This window comes from Lynx canadensis, chromosome D3 (assembly GCF_007474595.2).
Source record: "Lynx canadensis isolate LIC74 chromosome D3, mLynCan4.pri.v2, whole genome shotgun sequence".
Classification (NCBI taxonomy): Eukaryota; Metazoa; Chordata; class Mammalia; order Carnivora; family Felidae; genus Lynx; species Lynx canadensis.
Window position 1 is genome coordinate 78,179,281 of NC_044314.2, and position 25,703 is coordinate 78,204,983.

A 25,703-nucleotide genomic window follows, 5' to 3' on the forward strand; every position below is an offset into this window, starting at 1 on the left:
GAGACACCTGGATACCCCCCCCCCCGCCCGCAGGAATTAAGAAGCTTATTTCTAATGAAGAAGGAAAAAGTCCCTCCTCCCTGCCCCACCTTCTATAATCTGGTAAGGGGCATCTCCGCAATGGTCCCTATAACTGTGGGGTGTCTCCTACCTTGATTTGCCGGTGGTCTGCACGTCTTTATAGGCAGAATCACACTTGGTTTGTTTGAGCATTGACAAGATACTGCAAAGCAAGATGAGTCTCTTAATAAGGCCTTCAACATACGGTGCCCTAGAGGCAGTCAGTATCTGTGGGAGGATTCTCTTTTGAGAGCAGGGATCCTTAGACTTTATGGGGCATAGGAATCACCTGGAGACCTGGAGAGATTGCTGCTAATACAGAGCCATACTCCCAGAGATTTGGGTATGTTAGGCCTGGAGCGAGGCCCCAGAAGTTGCATTTAAAAACCATACACACACACACACACACACACACACACACACACACACACACACACACACACTTCTGATACTGGTGTGCAGAGAGCACATTTTGAAACCTTAGAATTTCTCAACATACTGTGAAATAGTGTTCACTTGGAGTGCTTGTTAAAAAATAAAGTTTCCTCTGGAGATTCCGATTCAGTGGTTCTGAGATGAAGACTAAAAATTTGTATTTTTAACAAGGATCCAGCTGATTCTGATCCCCAGAGACACTTAGAAAATACTGCTAGGGGCGCCTGGGTGGCTAAGTTGGTTGGGCATCTGACTTCAGCTCAGGTCATAATCTCGTGGTTTGTGGGTTCGAGCCCCACTTCAGGCTCTGTGCTGACAGCTCAGAGTCTGGAGCCTGCTTCGGATTCTGTGGCTCCCTCTCTCTCTGCCCCTCCCCCAATCCCTTCTGTCTGTCTCTCAAAAATAAATAAACATTAAAAAAAATTTTTTTTAAAGGAAATACTGCTAGCAGAGTTTTAAGAAAAGGTCATCTTCCTAGGTGATGTTATGGTCTGAATGTTTGCATCCCCCTGAACTCATCTGTTGAAATCTTAATCCCCAAGGTGAGGGTATTAGGAGGTGGGGGCATTTGTGAGATGATTAGCTCATGAAGTCAGAGCCCTCATGATTGAAATTAGCACCCTTACAAAAGAAACCCCAGGGTTTCTTACAAACCCTTACAAAAGAAACCCCTCCCTTCCCCCATGCGAGGTTACAGTGAGAAGACGGCCATCTGTGGCAAGGACTGCCATCTATGGGGAAGGCCCTTGCCAGACACCGACTCGGCTGGAACCTTGATCTTGGACTTCCCAGCCTCCAGAGCTGTGACGAATAAATACCTATTGTTTGTAAGCCACCCCGTCTGTGGCATTTTTGTTACAGCAGCCTGAACAGGACTAAGACGGCCAGAGGGCAGTCTGGCTTTGAGGCTGGGGGCTGATCCAGTTGGCTTTTAGGGGTTCTTAAAAACCCCAGAATTCTCTGTCATCCCTGCTGGGAACAGATGTGGGGCCTAAATTGAAAAAAGGAATCCAGATTCTAAAGCGAGGAGGACAAAAGAAATGTGCAGCTTTTCTTAACTGTCTCTCTACAGCTCTAAGAGAAGCCTCCAATATCTGCCGCCTCAGGGAGAGATTAGGGAGATTTTTCTCCCAGAGGAGTTGAAGATGGGACATCTCAACAGGTTCTCGCTCTTGTAACCATGGTTATTGTATCACTGAAGTGAACACAGAGGCCACGCGGTGAGTTTTGTGTTCTCGCGTGGTTCTGTCTTTTGAGGACCTTATGCATGTCAGTCATCGCCCTTCTCCATCCGTGTGGTGGGGCGTTGGTAATGGGTTAGCTGTTAATACACCCGCCTCAGCAACATGCTGCGAAGATTCTGTGGGACGCCACGTGTGAAAAAGTACCACCAACACCGTCACGGCGGTCATCATGTATTGAATGCTTACGATATGCTAGGCAGGTGCTAATATTAATATGTTAAATGCATTATTTCAGCTAATTCTCATTGAAATAGACATTATTTCCACAAGTATAATATTTTACAAAGATAAGGCTATGTAGTGCTCACTACATCTCTTTGAGGTAGGTTGTTAATGAGTCTCACTTAACAGAATTGGAATCAGGCTCAGAGAGGTGAAGCAACTTGCTCGACATCACACAGCAATTAAATCATGGGGATGGAGATTGACCCTAGCCTCCTTGGTTCCAAGGCCAAGGCTTTGAGGCCACAAGTCTCATTCTATAGACGAGAAAACTGAGGTTTAGAGAAAGGCTACGTTGACCTGTTCCGGGTTTCAGATGCATGTCAGTCTGACTCCAATGCCAGTGTTCATGCCATGAGTTCTTACAAAGGAGAGAGACCCGGGGAGCTGATGCTTCATCATTAGCATCTGTCTCCAACGCTGATAAATCAGTAACAGCGGCCAGGGCCTGAAGGGCTGGCATTGTCTCTGGATGCCTCCCGAGTGCCACCCTTCGAGCTCCGATGCCAGTTGAGGCAGCAGCAGACAAATTCGTCTTTAGCAAGCAGTGGCGGGTGTGATGCATGTGAAAGTGCTCAGTGAACTGTAATTATGGTAATAACAATAACCAATAAGTCATAGCCGGCATCCCAGTAGGCTGAAAGCGATGAAGAACCTCTTCCAGTGTGTCATTTATTTTCAGGAAGTCATTTGCTTACTCAGAAGGATCTGTACTTGGGAAGGGAACTCCAGCTCTAGCTTGCCTGCTCTCTGAGGCTTTTCGAGGTCGCAGGTCCCGTGGATAAGGCTTCCGCCAGAGGAGGACACTTCAGCTTCAAGTGCAGCGCCACGAGCCAGTCTCTTAGGGTGGAAACCAGAATCCTGGAAGTGGCCTCTGAGGTCCCCAGACAGACTGATGCCTCTCTCCATCCCATTCTGGCCGCACTTCAGTCCTTGAAGGCGCCATGGTCCCTCCTCACCATGTTTGCACATGTGCTGCCTGAAATGTTCATCTGTCTCCTCACCCCACCCCCCCAAACTTTGGCTGGGTAGCTCTTTTTCATGCCTCATCCACAATCTCTTATAGTCTCTTCCTTGGAGGGAACTTCTCTGATCCTCATCCACATCCCAGACTAGATCACATTTCCCTAGTATTCACCCTCTTAGTCCGAGCTTCCCTTTTACAATGCTTCCTGTAATAATTAGTACCTAGTCTATACATGGTCATAAATATTCAGTAAAAGAGTGGATGAATAACCTTACAACTCCTGGAAGCAGGGTAGCATGGTGGTAAGAGGATGCTTTTTGGAATTAGAAGGTTTTGTGCCCTTACCGTCGTTGGCTGGGTGACCTTGAACAAGTTACTTAGCCTCTCTGAGCTCATTTTCTCATTTGTAAATAAAGACCACAGTATCTTCCTTAGAGGGTTGTTGTAAGAACCCAGGGAGGTGATATACATGAACAAAGTACATAGCTCAGTGCTTGTCACAGAGAAAAATATTAAGGATTCAGAACTGCTGTGGCTAATGTTATCACTGTTATTCTGATATCCTGTATTTGCCCCAAGGGTCAAGAGAACAATACCTGGGCGCTTTTTTGTGCATCCCATTTTCCATTATGACTGTCCTCCGGGCATCTTCCCGAACCATCTCCAGGAGCTTCTGCAGATCTGATGGGAACATGAGAGGTCATTGTCCAGAGGGCAGGCGGGGCTGGTATCCCCTCCGCTTCTGTGTGTGGGAAGCTGGAGAGGGTAGATCGGGGGTCTAGGCAGCCCACAGCGTTTGGCAGGTTATACACCCGGTGTTATCTCCCTGCTTACAACCAGTGACTCATCGTTTTCCTCCTGGACAGCATCTACATTTCCTCCAAGTGGCCTCTCAGGCTTTGCAGGGTCTGGCTGCTTGTTTTCTCTCCTGTCTCATCTCACTCCCCTCCCCGACCCTTAAACTCTAGTGTAGCCAGAGACAAAACGGTTTCCAATTCTCAGAAGAAAATCGTCTTGTTCAGGAAACCCTCTCTGATCCCACAGACCTGATGTGGCAACCTGGTGACCCACAGGCTGAATCTAGCTCACAGGTTTTGTTTGATTGATGCAGATGCCCAGCTTTTCAAACTGGAAGGTTTCCATAAAAATCCAGACCACCCGCTCCCCTGTAAAGACTCTGAGATGGGGTTCATTCTTGCTGCACGCTGCCGGTGGCCATTGGGCAGGTGTGCACGGCTCGGGCTGCCCCATTTCTCCTGCTCTAGTGGACTTTTCCCTGCATACTTAATGTTGTTGCTGTTTTCTATAGTGTAGAAATACATCTGTTGTACCTGACTGTTAGGGGTTGAAGTGTGTCTTCCCAAAAGATACGTGGATGTCCCTAATCACCCAGTATCTCAGAACGTGAAACTATTCACATTCTTGTTTGGAAACAGAGACATTGCAGGTATAATTAGTTAAGTTAAGATGAGGTCACACTGCAGTGGAGTGGCGTCTTATCCAATATGACTGGTGTCCTTATAGCAAGAGGGGACAGACACTCAGGGAGAGGATGGCCTGTGATGGCAGAGGCAGATTGGATTGACAGTGCATCTAGAGCCAAGTGCCGAGGGTTGCCAGCTACTGTCAGAGCTAGAAGAGGCAAGGAAGGATTCCCCACCTACAGGTTCTGGAGGAAGCATAGCCCCATGACACCCTGATTTGGATTCCAGCCTCTAGACCTGTGTAAGACAATAAATTCCTATTGTTTTCAGCCTTCCGGTTCATGGTTACTTCATGACGCAGCCCTGAGAGACTAATATTAGAAAATGAACTGTACTTGGGAGTGGGACAGTAGAAATCCTACATGTTTTATATGGATACAGATTTGCAAGTACCTGGCACTGTGCTTGTCATCGAGGGTTCTCAGTCAGCATTTGCTGAGTAAATAAGTGAATGGCTAAGGAGAGAAAAAGAGGGAAGAATTTGGAAGAACTTGAGCTAGATTTGGGGGTTCAGTGAAGGAGGACAGTGCCAGTGGGGACCCTTTTCACCCTTTGTCAGGTGCCTGTAGTCAACGCAAGTGCAGGTCTTAAAAGCCATACCTAGAAGAGTGGGGCCCAGTGCTTGCTATGGCCATTGTATCCAGCCTGTTTATGAATGCAGTCAGTGGGTGCTTAGGGCAAGGGCGCTCCTCTTCAATGACCTTGGAGCCATCTAGGCTGTGAACAACACCCTCATTCAGCCATTTTCTACTCCACCTTCTTCATTCTCAAGTAATCTATCTTCCCAGTAATTTGAGGGCATGATTCCATTTGACCTGAATCTGATCTTCTCGTTGTCTGTCAACCCACCTCCCCTAGCTGCCACATCCCAAATCCTTGGCGAGTGTCTAGAAGCCTATGAGTAAGGCACCTGTAGCTGGTTCCTCCACTTTCTTCCCATCTCCTCAGAACCAAGGAGCAACATCTGACTGCTCCCCCACTCCTGCCCCCACTCACAAGCAAGCCAGCCTAGGGGTGGGTGGATACCAGCAAATGACCCTAGTGACCTGGCATGTCAGGCAGCTTTCCTAGAGAATCATATAGAAGGCTCCTCGCTCACTTAATGCACCGAAAAAAATTTTTTTTTTTCTGCTTGCCGATAATGTGTCTGGGAATGTATGGTGCCCAACCAAAATCAGGCTCCATTCATCATGTACCTGAGTTTGGTTACATATGAATTAGAATAAAGCCTGGGGGCTTGGAGGCCCACATCTACGCCTCATGGCTACCTGGGAGAAGATACTTGTTTGGAAGGGGAGCAGGTGCCACGAAATAGGGTTTCCCTGAGGAAGACAGTCCTGGAATGGATGCCCACACTCAGAGGAACCTGCTCAGTCCTGAGTCCCCAGAGCCATGGAGAGGACACTACCCATTGCTCACAGACAATGGCATCCTGTGTTTTCGAGTGCTAAATCACACCGCCAAAGAAAAATATTCTGACTTCTGTCCTCCACCTTCCATCTACAGCCTGTCCACACAGCTCACTCTTGAGTGACAAAACTCATTCCTTCCTCTTTAGGGGAAAATGGAGGAGGTCTTTTTGTTGTATGGGGTTGGGTTCTGGGGGAACGTTAGCCACCGTGGGATGCATCTTTTCTGGGTTGCTATTTAAGTGAGTTTCTCCTCTTACAGTTCCAAGACTGGGAGCTTCAAGACTGGCAGCAGGAATGGCCTGGGCTTTGGTTTCTCGAGAATCCCCTTGCCATTGATTTGGGGAGGGGATCAGTCCATGGAGAGGCCACAACCTGCTGTCTCCAGTGATTTGCCTCCACAAAGACTTCATTATGCAGCCAGCCCTGGAAATTAGACCTTGGTCAAATGGTGTCTCTCAGAATAGGATTCATGAATTCAGAATAAATTTGAGAAGGTTTTAGAAGGCAGTGAAAGTCTGGGAAATTAATCTACTTTTGGTCAAGGCTCTGACAAATGGGATGAGGGTAACGTATAAATAGAGGGGAAGGGTGAGGAGGTGGAAATAGAAAGACTTTCTTTTTGGGACATAGATATCTGGTGGAGACGCATCTCCTGGTCATTGTTGTGCACCTGCAGTGTGCCAGGCTCAAGGTGAATAAGACGTCATTGTTCCACACCAGCAGGGAGCTCACATTCCTTTCCCCCACCTCTTTCTTAGTAATAGAAATATGTGCACGTGCACGCACGCGCGCGCACGTGTGTGTGTGTGTGTGTGCTTTTATGTGTGTGAGGGTAAGCATTTACTAGACCTGTTGTCCAACATCTTTGCAGCTAGGTGTGCCCCTGTGACTAAATTCTGGGCAATGAGAGTTTAGTAGAAATGTTGTATGGAGCTTCTGAAAAGATTGCTTCAATTCAGCTGGGAGTGAGCAATTTCCTACTTCACCTACTTTCTTCTGCTTCCAGCCTAGCATGTGGCTGTGATGGCTGGCATTCTAGCCATTTTAGATCGTAAAGTGATACTGAGATCAGGCAAAGAAAGACAGAAGGAAGCAGGTTTCCTGATGACCTTTTGGAGCCATACCAGCTGTGGACTGGTCTTTTTTAATCTGTAAGAAATATAAATATCTTTCTTAAGCTACTATTTTTCAGATTGCTGTATCTAGCCAAAAGGAGTTCCTGATACACTGAGATATAATTGTAAGTTAAAATTAAGTACTCAGTAAAACCAAATATAAGTACTAAGGGAAATGACAGGGAGGGAACCCAGGAGAGTCAGAGAAGACTTCACAGGGAACATTTGAGTTGGGTCTTGAAGGTTGACTAGGAGTCCACCAGACTAAAGTGTCACAGGTTAAAGGGCATTGCAGACAGAGGACAACATGAGAGAATGAGCATTGTTTAAGAAGAGGAAAGCTATTTGGTGAGGTTGGAGTGCCTGGTGGAAGGTATGAAGTGGCGAAAGCTGAGCCTATTGTAACAGCTTGGGACAAGATCAGATGCACTGTCTTAGAGGCAATGGGGAGTCTTGAAAGATGTTAAGCTGGGCAACACTACATCAGATTTTTTTTTAAGTTTATTTATTTTTGAGACAGAGAGAAGTGAGGCAGGGGAGGGGCAGAGAGAGGGAGAGAGAATCCGAGCAGGCTTTGCACAGTCAGCATGAGCCCTATGGGGGGCTTGAACTCACGAACCATGAGATCATGACCTGAGCCAAAATCCAGAGTTGATGCTTAACCAACTGAGCCGCTTAGGCACTCCTACGTCAGATTTTTAAGTTAGAAAGTTCCTTATGGCTCAACATGGAGAAGAATCCATGGGCAAGTGAAGGCAAGACAGGAAGCAGGGAGACTAGGAAGCTGTTGCTGTCATGTAGGTGAGAGGTAATGAGACTGTGGACCTGGGGGTTCCAAACTCAGGTACCAGGAAGGGTCAGGTACCGGGATGGATGACATGAGCTAGTGTAAGAAAAATCAATGTTGTGTGACTTGAGGGCTAGACTGGATTTCCTGGTTCAAATTCTGGCCTCAATCACTTATAGATGTGTGACTTTGGTCAGATAATTTAATCTCTCTGTACCCCACTTTTCTCATCTACAAAAAGGCATAAATTGTGGGGACTCTTTGAATTTACGTGCAAATATATACATACACATAAGTGTGAATTTTATATATGTACACAGTATGTATATAGTAGAAGCTAGAATAGTGCCTGATACGTAAAAGTCTTCTTAAGCATATAACTCTTGTACTGTCATCATCGTCATGATCATCATCATCCTTATTCTAAGGAAAATAGTAGGGCACATGAGATGATAAATGGCCATGCACTTGGCCAATTGGGAACAATGATTGGGGGTAATAGGGAGTGGTGGGGATTGTGGAAGACTAGCCAGCACGTGCCCCCCCTAAGAGGGGCAGCTCCATTTGGATGTAGTGCATGGTTGCGGGTCCACTCTTGCCACAGTGGTGGTGGTGGTGGGTTTTTAATCAAAATTTTTATGTAAAATCTTTCAATCTTAGAATATCACCCCAGTTTGTTTGTTTTTTTAAACAAAACCTGTGTATTAAAATGTAAGTGGCAGGAACTAGCCTGCATGCCTCAGTTTCTATCTCTAACGAAGATGAAGCTACGGGAATGAAGAGAGAAGGTTTAAAGGAGTTTTAGGAGGTAGGACTGAGGGGACCAGTTAGCTGGTTAGATGTGGGTAGGAGGCAGTGACTGGGGACAGGTCTGCGGTGTCTCAGAGGCCTGGAGAGGTGGCACTGTTCACCCGTCTGCTCATCACAGATACCTTCCCCCTCCACCCCTCCTTCCTTCGGCATGCCTGCTTCCTCTTGGGAGACACTGTGCCACTTCTGGACTGAGGCAGTTCTTGGAGCTGGGGACACTTCTCTTCTTACTTAAGAGCAGGGCTTTTGGGGCTGAAAGACACACAACATGGATATAACATTGATAACCACACAGACACCTTGAAGAGAAAACCAGATCTGGTTAGTCCTGTACTGAAAACCTCCCAGAGACTTCCTGTTGCCATTGAGATAATTCTGAAGTCCTTACCTTACCCTACAAAGGCCATGCCCACTCTGACTCCTGCCTCTCTTCCCGGCTTCATATCCTGAGACCTCAGCCTAAATGGTCAGAGCTGAGAGAGGCTTTTTTGATGACTGTGGCTAAACTAGCCTCATCCCCACCGACAGTCTCTCTCTGGCCCATGTCTTGTTTTATTATCTTCTGATCACATATCATCTGCAAACTGACTTGATATTTGCAAGTTTTGTTTATAATCTGCTTTTTCCTTCTAAAACATAAGCTTGGGGAGGCCAGGAACTATAATCCTCAGTTCCAGGTGCTCAGTAGCTGATCAGTAGATATGTGTTGAATGAAAGAAGGTTCAAGAAATCCATAAGAGTCACACGTCTGCTGATGGCTGATCTTGGTTCCTCACTATCTTAGATAGTCTGTTCAGCAAACAGCTTTTCAGGGCTCGGAGCCTTTCATGGATTTTCATGGCTTTCACCCTGTTGACAAGGGTGGGAATTTTTCTCATTGGCAGTCATTACTCTGAGTCCTGACCACTTACTGGATGCTTTGTCCTTGTGTCCATTCTTTGTTTTGATGATTAGGGCCTCGGTCAGGCTTTCTGGTCTACCTTGACCTCTTACTCAACCTCCTTGAAACTATCCTACACCCAGTTCTTTTCAGCTCAGCCTAGCCCAGCCCAGCATTGGTTGCCACAGGCATTCTAGATGGTCTGAAAGAACACTGGCTAAGAAGACAGGCCTCCGCTTGGGCGCCACTGAGGGGACACAGGAGATGTGGTGGGAAGGGGTCCATGCACCAGAGCCCATAGTTTTGCATTGGCCAGCTCGTTCATGATCCTTTCTTTTTCTCTTCTATTCTCTCTATCTTTGTGCATAAATCCCTTCTTTCCTATCTCCTTTCACTATACAAGCTCAACTCAGAAAGTTCTGAGAATAATTTTTTTTGCATGACTTATGGAATCTAGTTGCGATTCTATCTGGTGGAAGTCCATAGGCTGGAAGTCCATACCTAAAAGAGTATGCAAAACTATGTATATATGTGTGTATAAATTTTCTTATGGAGAGAGGACTCCTAGTTTTTAATAGATTTTCTAAAGCACCTGTGTCCCCCAGATTGTGAACCACTGAAAATGCATCTTCCAGAGCAGGGGGAGGAGGGGACAAGTGTCACAGAGGGATACAACTTCCATATATAACATACTTGGAAAAGACAAATCCCTAGAGACAGAAAGTAGATTTGTGGTTGCCTAGAGCCATGGGGTGGCAAAGGAGAGAGACTGCCAATGGATATGAGGTTTTCTTTTGGTTTGATTGAAATGTTCTAAAACTAGATTATGATAATAGTTGCACAACTCTGTAAATTGACTAACAGTCATTGAATTGTACATTTAAAAAGAGTGAATTTTATGGTATGCAAATTATACCTCCATAAAGTTATTTTAAAAAGTCAATGCTGCATTTCAAAAACTTAGTATGAAAAATGTGAAATATCTCATTAATAATTTTATATTGATTTCATGCTGAAGTGACAACATTTTATATAAGTTGGGCTCAATAAAATATAATTATTAGGATTTAAAAATTTTTTTTAATGTCTATTTATTTTTGAGAGAGAAACAGAGACAGAGTGCGAGCAGGGGAGGAACAGAGAGAGGGAGACACAGAATCCCAAGCAGGCTCTGAGCTGTCAGCACAGAGCCCAACACGGGGCTCGAACTCACAAACCGTGAGATAATGACCTGAGCCGAAGCCGGACGCTCAACCGACTGAGCCACCCAGGCGCCCCTATAATTATTAGAAATTTAAAAGGAGCAATTGATGACCATGGACTGTCTCTCGAGGAGAAATTGCTCAGAGTAACCCAAGGTACAGAGTATATTTCCAGTCTCCCCTGGGGAAAAGCAAAGGGGACTGAGGAAATTGAACAGGGCTAGGAGACCCCTGTGTCTCTTTTAACTGAATGGGGGTGGAGGTGGAGTAGGAGGGGTTCTTGATGTCTAGCTTCAAGGCAAAGAGTCCAGGCAGATTGTTCAGATCTCAGGTACGACTTACTGATATGGAGAGGTTCTTCGTCAGGCTTGGTCGAAGAGGATTCATTGTCCTCAATGTCCTTGCTGCCTGTTGCCTGGGTGATCACACTCTGGGGCTCGTCTGAGCCGGGGTTCATGGACATCATACTGCTCTGGGGGGATGATCCCCCACTGGTCCGAGACAGACTGAGGGTGGAGCCTCGCCGGCTTGGCTTGCGGTTGGTGACACGCAGTATAGGAATTTGAATTTCTTGGTCTGAAGAAAAAGAGAGAAGAGAGAGGGGTCTCAGAAAGAAGGGAGGGAGGACAGAATGATGGAAGGAAGGAGAGAGGAAGGAGGGTGGAAAGAAGGGAGAGAGAAGAATAAAGGAGGGAGGGAAGGAAAGAAGAAAAGAAAGAAAGAAAAAGTGAAAACCTGGCTCTGAATGTGAATTCTTTTGGCTCTTTCTGAACACCATGAGACGTATCCTGGATCTGTCACAAATCAAGATAGTTTAAAATGTGTATGATTTTTTTAATTTTTTTTTAAAGATTTTTTTTTAATGTTTTTTTGAGAGAGAGAGAGAGAAAGAGACAAAATGTGAGCGGGAGATGGGCAGAGAGTGAAGGAGACACAGAATCCAAGCAAGCTCCAGGCTCTGAGCTATCAGCACAGAGCCCGACACGGGGCTTGAACTCACAAACCGTGAGATCATGACCTGAACCAAAGTTGGACACTTAACCCACTAAGCCACCAGGCGCCCTTTTTTTTTTAAATTGTTTTTTTTTTAACATTTATTTATTTTTGAGACAGAGAGAGACAGAGCATGAACAGGGGAGGGGCAGACAGAGAAGGAGACACAGAATCTGAAACAGGCTCCAGGCTCTGAGCTGTCAGCACAGAGCCCGACGGGGCTCGAACTCACGGACTGTGAGATATGACCTGAGCCGAAGTCGGACGCTTAACCGACCAAGCCACCCAGGTTTTTTTTTTTTTTTTTTTTTTTTTTTTCAGGCGCCCTTTTTAATCTTTTTATTTAAAAAAGTTTTTTAAAATGTATTTTAGAGAGAGAGAGAGAGGAGAGAGAGAGAAGAGAGAGAGAGGGAGACACAGAATCTGAAACAGGCTCCAGGCTCTGAGCTGTCAGCAGAGAGCCCAACATGGGGCTTGAACTCACAAACCACAAGATCATGATCTGAGTTGAAGTCAGACACTTAACTGGCTGAGCCACCCAGACACCCCTAAAATGTGTATTATTTGAAGCAAACATTATGGGACTTACTCTGTTCAGTGAGTGCCATGGTTGTCCACGTAGTCACCGCAAGAAGCCAAACGCATATTCTAATGATATTACCGGGGACCAGAAGAGCTTTTGACTTTTCTTTTGTAATAATCATCAGAGTTGATTTTTTTTTTAATTTTTTTAATGTTTATTTATTTTTGAGACACAGTGAGACAGAGCACGAACGGGGGAGGGGCAGAGAGAGAGGGAGACACAGAACCAGAAGCAGGCTCCAGGCCGTCAGCCCAGAGCCGGACGCGGGGCTCGAACTCACGGACCGCGAGATCGTGACCTGAGCGGAAGTCGGACGCTTAACCGACTGAGCCACCCAGGCGCCCCCATCAGAGTTGATTTTTAAACTGTGGGAGGATGGGTCTCATTTCTCCAGCTACCTCTTGGTTTGACCCCACATTGCATGTATCAATTTCTTGTTCCACTGAGTTGACGCCAGGCCCTCCAACAATGAAGATTTGTGTTTGCTGGAATCTTCTGAAGAATGTAGGATGGAGAAAATTCTATAGCTGACGTTTAGGAAGTGGGATATTGGGGAAGCAGATTTGTCTGATGAGATAGCACTCGTTGTGGGAGGAAGGAGAGCCATGGTTGTGGTGGACAGAAGGGTCTAAGTGACAAGCCCTCGAAGGTAGTAAGGGGTAGGTAGAGAAAGCCCTGTAAGGGAAATGTGGACTTTTGGGAGGAAAGGAGTCAGACAGGATGGGTTACCGGTGTGTGTGTGTGCACACGTATGTGTGTGTGTTCACCTGCTTGCATGATTGATGTCACTTCTGAATCTACTGTGCAGGGTCCTGTCTTCATTTAACTCATGGCCCAAGTCTTCCAGAGGGTTTCTAACTGGCCCAAGGTCACACACAGCTAGCATGTGGCAGAGCCGGGATTCAAATCCAGGTCAGGTCAACACCGATGCTAATTATTGGGCCTTGCTTGAAAATACTTTAAGCAATGCTCTTTTCTCAGTGGCATTGAAAATTCCCCTGATCCCATGCTGATGAAAATACCAGGTTTACAGTGGGACACAGTAGGTCCTCAGCTGCTCCAGGGTAAGAGCTCAATAGCGCCCTGGGCTATAGTTTATGCTCGATGAATGGAAACAGTTTTATTTGAGAACATTTATTTATTTATGTATTTATGTTTTGTTTTTTTTTTTAATTTACGAACTTTTAAAATGAATGCTCCTGCAGGGAAGACTGAGGTCATCTTTCAATCAGACTCATAGTGTTTGATGCCTTCGGAAAGCAGATAGGAAGAAGAGACAGCACTGAGGCCACACCAACATCTAATAAATATCTAACAGGGTGGAGAGAGTTGTGTCCCTCAGGATTCGTATCATGGAGTCCACGGCATGTGGGCAGAAGTAATTTTTTGGTGGCTGCCTTGTGGGGCTATGAGTACAGGTGGAACTTCGCCCCCCACCCTGGGAAGAGGGGAGGGTCTTCCTGGTTGCACAGGGGAAGAAGAAGGTGGGTTTACCCAGATCTCCAAGGGGGCATGTTCTCTCCTTTGTCCAATCAGGAGCTTGACACAGCATCCCCTTTGTCCTGACATTGCAACTGGGGATAATATATGTGGAAGTCACCTCATCCGGTCTCCTCTGGCACAATATGAATTCCTGGCTCTGGAAACCAGACTCTTTAGATCAACATCATTTATGAAGGCCGGACACATCGTGTCCCAGGGGCAGCCTGGAGTCTGGCAATGAGCACTGGACCTGGATCCGGGGCGGGGTGGGGGGAGGGGGACGACCCTCAGAGGGGCCTTGAGCAAGCCACAGCCTTGCCTCAGTTTCTTTATTTACAAAACAAAGAGAATAGACTGGGGTGGTCTCAAGGAGCTTTCTGCATCCAGAGCTCCGTGTGGATCTTCCTTGGGCTAGGATTTCATTTTGTGCTCCTAAAGTTGCCATTAATTAAAATTCAATTAACAACCTCAGCCAGGAAATCCGAAGTGAAGGGCTGACACTTCTGATTAATTGAGAGTGGCAGAGAAATAAAATGTGGGGGGAACATGTGACAGGCAGTTTCAGCATCTTGCTTACCCTTTATTGAACTGACTCTGTCTGAATTGACTTAAATCCCCAAATGCTTCTTCCCTATTTTTTATATTTCACTCAGGAGCAGTGTTAACCAGCTGCTGTGTTCCACCTCAGTAGGGACTGCTTTTGGCAACAAAGGAAAAGATTTCCCTGAGTGATTCCTTATACTTTTTCAGAAGCAAAGGGTTTCAAACTGGCGGCCCATGGGGGGGTGGGGTGGGGGGGGTGGGGACATGATTAACTGCCCGGAATTTTACAAATTGGGGAGGTTTTTATATAGCAACCTAGGTTATTAGTCTCTCTGAAAAATGATAAGCCCCAGACTTCCATTCTCACATGGCAAAATGGCTAGAGCTGGGCAGAAGTTCTTCCCTTTAGCTGAGTAGGCATATCCCTGTTTGCCACAGACCTCACCACTCCCTAATGCTTACACCCATCCAGATTTTTTTCATATACCCAGTTTGCCTGGTTCTTACACAAACATGATCTTGGCACTGACAAGCTCTAAACACACAGAAGAATATCAGTTGCTGTGGGAATTGATTGCAGCCCCTCTTTCAAAGCTCTCATTTTAGAGACACAGAAACTGAAGTCAAGAGACAGGAAAGGACTTGTCTGAAGCCACACAGTGAACCGGGTCACCGTGGCTAAGCTAGGTCTCCTGACTCCTAATCCAGTGCTCCCTTGTCCTCAGAATGGACCACACTTCAGCCTGGAGTGTGACCTATAAATTTCCTAGGGAATTCAATTTTGTGAGAGTTCCAGTGTGGTGATTTACTGTCCCCTGTTGCAATTTTTGTCATGAATATTCCTGGAGGACATTTTTTTTTTTTTAAGGTTTGTGGTTCCTGCTGCTCTTTCTGTGCATCTCTGGAGACAGATGTACACAGTGTCTCCATAGCAACTTTCTGTGATAAAAAATAAAGGCTTCTACTTCTCAGATCTAGGCACACCCTGATGAAAGAAAAAGAAAATAGTGCAACTCTTCATGAGGGGCAATTATAATCGTGACACAATGGAGGACATGCATTTGACGAGCTCAGTGTTTAATAAACAGTGTTTCATGAACAGACCCAGGATTGACTCTTCGCTCTGCCATTACCCGGTTGTATGACCTCATGCAAGTCACTTAGCCTCTCTGAGCCTCAACTTCCTCCTCTCCCAGCTGGGGATTAGAATTGTGCCTCCTGGGGCAGAGCTGGCTAATGTACCCAAAGCATTTCCTCAGCATAGAACCTGGCCCATTGCAATTATGTTAAAAAGTGGCTTCTAAAAATTATATAACCATGGGGCGCCTGGGCGGCTCAGTCAGTTAAGCGTCCGACTTCAGCTCAGGTCACGATCTCACAGTTTCTGGGTTCAAGTCCCGTGTCAGGCTCTGTGCTGACAGTTTAGAGCCTGGAGCCGCTTGAGATTCTGTGTCTCCCTCTCTCTCGGCCTCTCCCCTGCTTGTGCTCTCTCTGTCTCTCAAAAATAAATAAATGTCAAAAAAATTAAAAATTATATAACCACAATAATTATCAACATTTTACCACTTTCTTTTTTTTAAATTTATGTTAATGTCTTATTTATTTTTGAGAGCGAGCGAGCGCACAAGTGGGGGAGGGGCAGAGAGAGAGAGGGAGACACAGAATCCAAAGCAGGCTCCAGGCTCTGAGCTGTCAGTGCAGAGCCCGATGTGGGGCTCGAACCCACGAACCGTGAGATCATGACCTGAGCTAAAGTTGGACACTTAACCAACCGAGCCACCCAGGCCTCCCTACCCCTTTCAAAGTGAGTTGGCATGGTGTTTCCTGAGGTTCTTTACTAACATTGTGAAGTAGGCAGGGATGAACATTATTCTCATATTGTGGGGAAGGGCACAGGTGTAGGAAACATTCTAGGTGCCTGCTCTTTCAACTACCTTTACTTATCTAAATATTACCTCTTGTCAGGGTGCCTGGGTGGCTCAGTCAGTTGTATACCTGACTCTTGATCTCTGTTCAGGTCATGATCTCACGGTTCGTGGGTTCGAGCCCCACACTGGGCTCTGTGCTGATGACTCAGAGCCTGCTTGGGATTCTCTCTCTCCCTCTCTAACCCTCCCCCACTTATGTGCACTCACGTGCCCCCTCCCCCCCAAATAAATAAATAAATAAACTTAAATAAATATTACCTCTTGTCGTTATTACTTTACAGTGCTTGTTTGTTGGGTAGATGAATTTGGGAAGCTTTGGGTTTGGAATAGTTTTGAGTGAAAAGAATAGACCTCTCGATGTTCCCTTGGTGGTAAATGTGCGTTCTTGTTTGTAGAACACCCTATCTGTTGAATCACCTACTTCTTATTTTCTGGCTGAGTTGAAAAGAGAGTGAGAGATCGAGAGAGAAATGACTGGTATTGATTAAAAACATGGAGTGAGGTGAGTCCATTTCCTTCCGGTGACATGTAATTGAACAGCTCCGCAGCTGCTCCTCCCCTTTCCCGTGAAGTGGTTTCTGGCCAAATGTCATGTCTCCCGTAATCCCCAGATAGCCGTTTTAATTAAAATTTACAAAAACCATCCAACAGCATGTGGTTCTGATTTCTCTTCACTCAGAGAACCAACTAGAAAAAAAAAAAAATCCCATCAGAGAAGAGACTGGCAAAAAACGCTCCCAATGCAAGTCGGGGCTGGTAGCCAGACCAGAGCGTCGTGTGCTGGTAGTTACCTTAGGCGCTGTCACGAAGTGCTCCCACCTCTGTCCCATGGACTTGTCCTTATTGATTTTTTTTATTGTGCTCTTGCTTCCACCCGGGTCCCTGAGTGAGAAACAGCTTAATGAGTTTTCCGTTCCCAGAGCCTCGGTTTTACTACAAGTTCTTCTAGGAAATGCAATGAATGGATGATGCATGGTGGCTGTTCTCTGTTACGGTTTCTTCCCCCCCCCCACCGCTCCCCCCACGTTTGCGTGAAGAAGTGAGAGGCACAGTCCTCCATAGCTGGGTCCTGCCAGTGAAAATTGAGGTTAGGAGAGACCACCACTTACGAGGTGGGGCTGAGGGAGGTGAATGTATTTGTATTCATTCTGCATCTGTTTGCGAATTGGACTTGGGTCCTCTCCTAAACTCCAGGGCAAGTCTGCAGCTACTCCTGGGGGGTGAACTGAAAGGCATGTTCATTTCTGAATCTCTGCCTGCGGTGGTGTCCAAGAATCCTACCATGAGGGGCACTTGTGAGTAGCATGGAGAGAGTATAACTGAGGGGGCCTGTGGAGAGGTTGTGGGGGCAGGTTTTTGCACAATGAAAATCACTGGTTTGGAGCGTATTGAGCAGAACTCTGTACGATGCTATGTGCAAGATGCTTTCTCACTGAATTGTCTCAGTAAAACCTTGCGATGCAGTCATTGTCACCCCATTTTACAGATGAGAAAACAAACGGGGGCGAGGGTGCTCAGGTCACTCACCCAGGTTCAGATTTACAGTGAAACTAATGACTGTCACTTGATGGGTCCCTGTGGGGCCCTGTACCTAATTTTCCACTGCAATTTTTCTATTCCTTTTCTTAAAGCACCACCATTCCCCAGTTAACTAAACTTGGGGTACCCTAAATCCTGGTTCCTCCCCTCAGGGGTTGGGAACTTTCTGGTTATGAGACTGAGCCTCCAGCAGGTTTTGTTGGTGCTGTGCCCGTAATCCCTCATCTGAAACCCATGGGACCAGATGTGTTGCCACGTTGGCATTTTGGGAAGGATATATGCTGCCTGTGCCATATGTTAACGTAATCCTTCCAGAAGCGGGGACTGGGACAGCATCCTGTAACCAGACACATTACTATTTCTGCAGTGACATATATGAATACTCTAGGTGGGCTAAAGACCTGTAAATAACTTCAAGTCAGATTGTGCCACCAAGTCAGTTTGGTTCATGTCAAAGCTTGCTGCAGAATGAGTTATGGAAAAATTGTTTCCAGAGCCTTTTGGATTTTGGACTTGGGGCTACAGGACAGTGGATCTCTGTTGATAAACAAGCAGGAAGACTCAGTGTGTGCTCTTTCAATTCCTTCTACCTATCAACCAATGATTGATTAACGCACTGATTTCCCTTTCCGTCCATCCGTCCATCCGTCCATCCATCCATCCATCCATCCATCCGTCCACCCATCCACCCATCCCTTTCTTTATCTCCTTTTTCTCTGCAGAAAGGATTTTGGATGGCTGGCATCCTTTAAATCATTTGGCTGGCTGTCATCTAGTATAGAGCAGGGACTTGAGGAATTGAGGTGGCCAGACCAGGTTGATGACGGGAGGCACTGACAAGGGTCTAGACTTCTCAGGGGCTGCTGAGCGCTGATGAGGGAGGTGGGAGATACTCAGATATAGGAGGTAAAGGGTGATCAAGCTCAAACTTGCATAAGACGGGCTTCTCATGGCACAAGGCTCTGGGTAGTGGAATCGAAGGCTTTTACCAGCCCAGATGTGGAGCAGGGGCTGGGGGGGGGGGTGGGGGGGAGGTGTGCCCTCCTCCCTGGCAGGACTTTGCTGAATATTTATCAGCCCACAGCCACAACCCAAGAAACATACGTAGGCGCCAAGGTGGAAGTCAGGCTGGGGAGGGTGGGGCGGGGTGAGAATGTGCCTTCAAGCTTTTTGTAAGACTTTATGTTTGATTACACAATAAAAAGCCCTCTGAATAATTAACAGTGAAGCTCATTTAACGTTGGTTCTGCCTGCTTCTCCCCCGAGTAATCAAATTAGGGAATATTTAAAATCCAGCCAGAGGAAGGAGCAGCAATACTTCAGTCCTATAAACAATATTTAAACTAGCGGCGCTTTTGAAGTCTGATTTAAGGCGCACCAACTGGAAGCTTTAGCAGTTTCTGCTTTGGAGCGTTTCTTTCAAGACCACAGGGCTTTGGGGCTCCTTCCTTTCACTAACGCAGCTCCTGCTGTGCCTCCAGCCTTCTTCTTGAAGTTCAAAAGCAACCCCCTTCCCCTTTCAAAATTAAATCTGGTCCCAGCCAAGCTTTCAAAATCTTAAATATTCAAGCCCGATCGGGAAGATGGGGAGGCTTTCTGTTAACGCTGACTTCCTAGATGACCCGAAATCTATTGCAACTCCAGGCAGCAGGTAAATGAGTTAAAAATGCAGCGAGGCTCCCAGAGATCTTAAACAGCCCTTGCGCCCTTGCTCGTGCAAAGCCACTGATAAAGAAAGGGCCCTGGTTAGACAGAATCAGTCTCTCTGATGTTTCATTCTCAGTAGCAAATAAACCAAAAAAAGGAAGATCAAACAGGGGCAAGAAAAGAAGTAAACCACCTGTGTTTCTTTGTCCACAGGGGGCTGGCTGCACACCTTGTCTGAGATGGGCACAGCCAGTTGACAGTCCGTCCTTCCCAAGGCTTGGTGGGGTGGTCATTAGTGCTGTTTACCAAATAGTCCCAGGTCTTTCCGGCTCCTTGAGGACAGGGGTAGTGCTGTGACTTGCTTTGTTTAAAAGCGATTAACCTTGTTTTGTTTTTTTTTTTTACCATAAATTTCATATTTAAATAAATAAATAAATAAATAAATAAATGCAATTGAATGTGGCGTTTAGGGTGGATGTTTTAAGGGCCAGCCCTCAAGGCAGATTCCCTCTGCTGCCGAGTTGATGGTGGAAGCTTATGTTGACAAGGAGCTCCTGTCAGCCTGGGTCCTTGAGCGACTAAGGAGCACAGCCCTATGTTGATGACACGTAGGACGCCCAGGAAATGCACTTGTGTTGCATTAAGCTTTTGAGATTTTAGGGTTGTTCATTCCGGCAGCTTAATTTAGTTTACCTAATTGATGTCCCTGATCTACTGTTTGTGTGACCTCAGGCAAGTCTCTCTGAGCAATAGGACCGGGAAAGCAGTGCATGCTGGTGGTTAACAGTGGGTTTAAGAGTCAGGTGGCCTGGATGTTCGAGTCCTGTGCCTGCCCTCCTTCCGAGGCGTGTCTTTGTGTAAGTTACTTAGCCTCTCTGAGCCTCAGTGTCCTCATCTGTAAAATGGAGGGAATAATATTAGTTATGTCAGAGGATTGCTGTGAAGATGAAATTTGGGGCTTGTTAGGGGCTTGGCGGGGTGCCTTGTACAGAGAACTGAACACAGTTAAACTCTTAACAGTATGCTTTTGTCGACAGCGGTCTAAGTGTGGCTTGGAGGAGGGGCTGATGGTGGGGAACGAGGCACTAGGGCAGATCCATAGGGGCAAATCTGCTACGATTTTCAGACCATAATTTCCCCTTGCTGAAGCTTTCTGGGGGATCCGATTTGCTAGCAATCAAGGGACAAAAGCGTTGAGCCCCGTCGCATCTCATTTAACTATACCCACCAAGCACATTTTGTTCCTAGTGTGTCACTTGAAATCTCTCCACAGCGGCCATCAGAGTGGTTTTCTCAAATACTTCACTCAGCCTTTGCGAACCGTCATGTGGGGTAAAACACCTACTTCTCAGAGTGGAAAGTCTGTTGACCGGTTTAGAATGCATTCACGAGTCCATGACTGAGTTTGGAGATCGGCGGTAACTGCTGATTGTGCACCAGGGAAGGAGGGGACAGAGATCAGAGCTCCCAGGATCTCCCAGGCAGGTCGCCTCCCTAGTGACAGGTGCTCCCATCATCCTGCCAAGGTCCCCTACTCCTGCAGAGATGTCCTCTTGAGTAAAGCAGGGGAGGCATTTTGCAATTAAATCAGTGCAGAGGGGAGAGCAGGTGAAATCCAAGATTTCACTCAAATGTCACCTCCCGAGTGAGTCTTTCCCGGATGACCCAATTTAAAAGTCACCCCCAACCTGCCACTGTCACATCACCCTGTCAATTTCTTTGTGACCCTTGGTGCTATCTCACGGCATCTTGATTGTTGCATGTTTATTATCTGCTCCCCTAAAGCTGCAGAAAACAGAGATGTTACCTGCTTCCTTCACTGCTGTATCCCCAGTAGTGCCTGAAAACAGCAGGCTTCAGGAACATGAGAGTTTCCGGGGTGGGGTAGGGGCGCACATGACAAGGGAAAAACAACTTAAATGTAATAACTGCTATTTTTGCATGTTCTTCAGAATGATGCTGCATTTTTCCCCCCACAAGATTGACGATCTGGCAAAGACTTAAAGTTCTTACAGGACTTGGTTAAATATGTTGATAAACTCCACAGTCATTAAAAGTGGTTCCAATATGGAGAGACGGTTCCCATATGTTAAGTTAAATACCAAAGCCATAAGTATAGAATGGCCTTTTTTTGTTGTTTCTTAAAAGAAAATGACACACGCACATATCACATCATCTTGGTAAGCTGCAGTCCCTTTTGTATCCTGGACGCCCCCTGACAAATATTACTTTGCAATAAATTTTTCTTTTTGCTTTTTGACACCAGACCGTGCCCTACATTAATTGAGGACTTTGGGGCTTTAGCTAGGAACAGAGGAACCTGCCATTTAGTGGTTAAGCACGTGTGCTGGGCCCGCTGGGTTACCGGAATTCAAATTCTGACCTAGCTTTTACTAGCTATGCAATTCTGAGCAAGTTACTTAAATCTTCTGTGCCTCAGTTTCCTCATCTGTCAGTTAGAATGAGGCTCAAATGATGTAAAGTACTCAGAGCAGTGCTTGACATCGGAAGCACCCAGGTGCCAGCTATTTTCATTATAACACAGTAGGTAGATTTAGGAGCCTGTGTCATATTTGAAACATCAAAGTGTGGTTGCCTTTTAGCCTTCCATGTTTTTCTAAAGGAACAGCAGGTTCTTCGTGCCTGGGCAGCCCAGCCCTTGAGTGTGAGGACTTTCTTTTTTTCTTTTTCTTTTTAAAAAATTTTTTAAATGTTTATCTATTTTTGAGAGAGAGACAGAGACAGAGTGTGAGTGGGGGAGGGGCAGAGAGAGAGGGAGACACAGAATCCGAAGCAGGCTCCAGGCTCTGAGCTGTCAGCACAGAGCCCGATTCGGGGCTTGAACTCACGAACTGTGAGATCATGACCTGAGCTGAAGTCAGATGCTTAGCCAACTGAGCCACCTAGGCGCCCCGAGTGTCTGGACTTTCTTTATGAAAGTCAGGATTATACCCACCTGGACTCCCCGATTAAGAGTGGGACAGTCCTAGGCAATAAGACATAGATGATTGTGCTGCTTGAGTGTGTCCAGGGGACAGCTCCTCACACCTTCACCCCATGGTGTATGCTGTACCCTGCCTGGAAGGTAAATCAGGAACTCTTTACTCCCCTGCTTGGCCAGGGGTGTGCCCATTTCTTTCCCACGGGAACTAGGGAAGATGTAGTTCCCTGTAGTTCCCACTAGCAGGGGGTGGGGTGAATGGAGTTGGGGAAAAGTGGCACTAAGGTTTGTAATGGTTGCTTGCATCTATCTCATCTTGGCTGCTTCTCTGTAAAGGCCCATTCCTTTCTAGTCAGTCTTTGGAAAGTTAATTTCTAGAAAAAAATAATACCAACACAGGGTTACAACCCTTATCCAATTCCAAAATCCAAAGGGTGTTGAAAACTAGAAAAATGTTGGGGCACCTGGGTGGCTCAGTTGGTTAAGCATCCAACTTTTGGTTTTGGCTCAGGTCATGATCTCACAGTTCTGAGATCAAGCCCTGTGTCGGGTTCTGCCCAGCACAGAGCGTGCTTGGGATTCTCTGTCTGTCTCTGTCTCTACCTCTGTCTCTCTCTCTCCCTCCCTCCCCTGCTTTTTCTAGCTCTCTCTCTCTCGAAATAAATAAATAAACTTAAAATTTTTTAGGGGCACATGGGTGGTTCAGTTGGTTAAGCTTCTGACAGTCTGTGGGTTTGAGCCCCTCATCGGGCTCTGCACTGATACTGATGAGCCTGCTTGGGATTCTCTCTCTCTCTCTCTCTCTCTCTCTCTCTCTCTCAAAATAAACTTAAAAAAGGTTTTTAAATAGCTTATTTGGCAGCAAAACATGACCTGAACTGATGGTAGGCTAATGATGGCCTTTGTTTATCTTTATTATACACTTAGTGTAAATATTCATTCTTTTTTTTTTTTTATTCCTGCAGAAATACAGTGTTGGATGATAGTTGGCTACCCTGTCCTCTCGGTGTGTGTGTGTGTGTGTGTGTGTGTGTGTGTGTGTGTGTGTGTGATGTTTTCTATGGTGTTTGCCCCATATTTCCTTTCTAAAATGCCAAAGAGAGAGAGAGAGAAAAAAAAAAAAAGCAATTCTGAACACAGCTGGTCCCGAGGGTTTGGATAAAGATTTGGGGTACCTTTATATATAAAATAAGTCTTACTTTGCCAAAATAGAGGCCTGCGTCTCTGAGAGAAGGGTAATCAGCATGTTTGTTATTGAAAGCTCGGTGTCTGCTCTCTCGTGGACCCAATCACCTTGTCAATTGAAATAAACTCTCCTGCTGGCTGTGGGATTAATGAGGATGCTGGGAAATGATAATGTGTGTGAACTGTCACATGATGAAATTGGGAAGGCCTTCCCTGACCCCGCTAAGGAAAGGGGAGACTCAGACGCAACTCATGTGACATCCTAGAATCTGTCATCTGTCCATTCACCCAACCATCCACCAATTCCAGCCAAATATGGGATCTCCCTGCAATTAACAAAGATCATCTTCTGCTTGCAGCACGGGAGCTGCCAATTAGCAAAAGTTTGCTGCCTGGAGAAAGCCCATGTTAAGGTATTGAACCATCCCACTTTCTTGCTATAAAATCCATAAGAGGGCAGGATTTGATCTACAGCCATCATCATGCCTAATAGAAGAGAAACCTCTGGGACCTGCAGGTCCCCGATGATGGATGTTTCCTTTTGGAAAATGCAAGGTGGGTGTCAGGGCTCAGGGTTTGTGTTTCAGATGCTTGAATAGCAGGAGATGCTGGCTGCTTGATGGTGGAAACTTAGAAAACACAGTCAGGAGAACTAGAGGTTTGGTGTTTCTCTCTTGGGGTCATTCCGCGATTGCTTATTTTTGCAACCAGATTTTGGTTGACCTTGCTTAGCTTTTTTTCTGTCTGTCTGTATGTTTGTTCATTCTTCCAGTGACATGGATCTCATTTGTTGGTAAAACTCTGCTCAGAAGTTTCTTTCTTTCCTTGCCTTGGGTCTCAATGGTATTGATAATCATACAGCCAACTGCTCTTTGAAATGGGGATTTTAATCTTGAGTAGCTATCATTTGGCTGTGCTCTCAGTCATTGGGATAAATGCTCTACGTTCTTTATCTTGCTTGATGCTCACAATAATTCTTCTGAGGCCCGCAGGAACCCATATGATGGATGAAATAACAGAGGCCCAGAGATGTTAAGCAACCAAAGTCACATAGCTACTAAGTGGCAGAGCCTGAACTCATCCATGTGCTTGTTCCTACTCACTCTTAATTCTTCTGGGCTCTAAAAAATGCATTTGAAGATTTGGGGAAATTTGAATTATGGTATCAGGATGAAACATCATAAATAGGGATTAGGCATTAAAGAGAAAACATCCTTCTCCTTTCTTGCTAACTAAAAAGATTTTCTGGCACTTTTTAGGAAACCTAACCCCCTGCCCAGCCCCCACCCTCAGATTCATATATTTTTAAAAAAAATCAACCCCCAAAAACGGTGTGCTGGAGTTGGCTCATGCTGACTCACAAGAATTGAACGTGTTCTGAACTGAACGTGTTCCCGGCCCCAGGTTCAATGGCATCACATTGGTAAGCCTGAAATCAGCCTTGGCTGGACTATGCCCACCATGGATATTGGCATGGCTTTTCCTTCTTGGAGAACTGTTCTGTTTATTACACATTTACCAGCATACCACTGACCCCAAACTAAAATCACCATCAGGATCAAATGGTTCACTGGAAAAAACAAGCCCCAGCAAATACTCTGACTTCCCGTAGGGATCTTTCTGGATGTATTTTTCTGTCAGGCTGGTCTGGTTCATGTTCTGCTCTGATAGAGCTCGATATCCATGGATCCCTGATGGAATTCTGCCCTGACAAGTCACAGGTAGAGCCTCCACTGCTCCTAACGTGACCATTCTTTTTTTTTTTTTTTTTTAACCGCAGACAACCATTTGGGCTCATTTCTGGGCACATTCTGGGTCACATTTCTGGGCACATTTCTAAAACCAAGCAAAGGAAATGAAGATGTTCCTTTTTTATCTTCTCAAGCCAAAGCCTACAGTATGTTCTTGCCTCAGTTTGGGAGAATGGATGCCCAAATGTTGGAGGCGAAATTATTGTGGCTCGTAGCTTGCTCGGGGGACATGAAATGCTATTAGAAGTCCACTGGCCGAGGGTGTTTTTTCTTAGAATCTAAGCAATCAACTGTGAAAAAAATTAGATGTTGCTTTGACCCAGAAATTCCATTTCTCAGAATCTAGCCAACAGAAATATTTTCAACTGGGTACAAAATGTATGTACGAGGTATGTTCTGCGCAGTACTGTTTGAAATGGCAAAAACTTGAAACCACCTTAGTGTCCCTCGATAGAGAAGTGGTTATCTAATTTATGGTCCACCCATACCATAG

The 25,703-nt window shown here is 45.9% G+C and overlaps 1 protein-coding gene across 1 annotated transcript in view; it reads right to left on the reverse strand.

Moving 5' to 3' along the window:
* Positions 1 to 25,703, reverse strand: part of CCDC60 (coiled-coil domain containing 60) — a 163,895-nt gene that overhangs the window by 9,560 nt on the left and 128,632 nt on the right. Inside the window, exons 6-10 of the mRNA XM_030292442.1 lie at positions 16,939 to 17,029; positions 16,220 to 16,226; positions 10,961 to 11,188; positions 3,525 to 3,609; positions 152 to 223 (exon numbers count right to left, since the gene is read on the reverse strand). Coding sequence (XP_030148302.1) covers positions 152 to 223; positions 3,525 to 3,609; positions 10,961 to 11,188; positions 16,220 to 16,226; positions 16,939 to 17,029 — 483 coding nt within the window. The remainder of the gene's footprint in view (positions 1 to 151; positions 224 to 3,524; positions 3,610 to 10,960; positions 11,189 to 16,219; positions 16,227 to 16,938; positions 17,030 to 25,703) is intronic.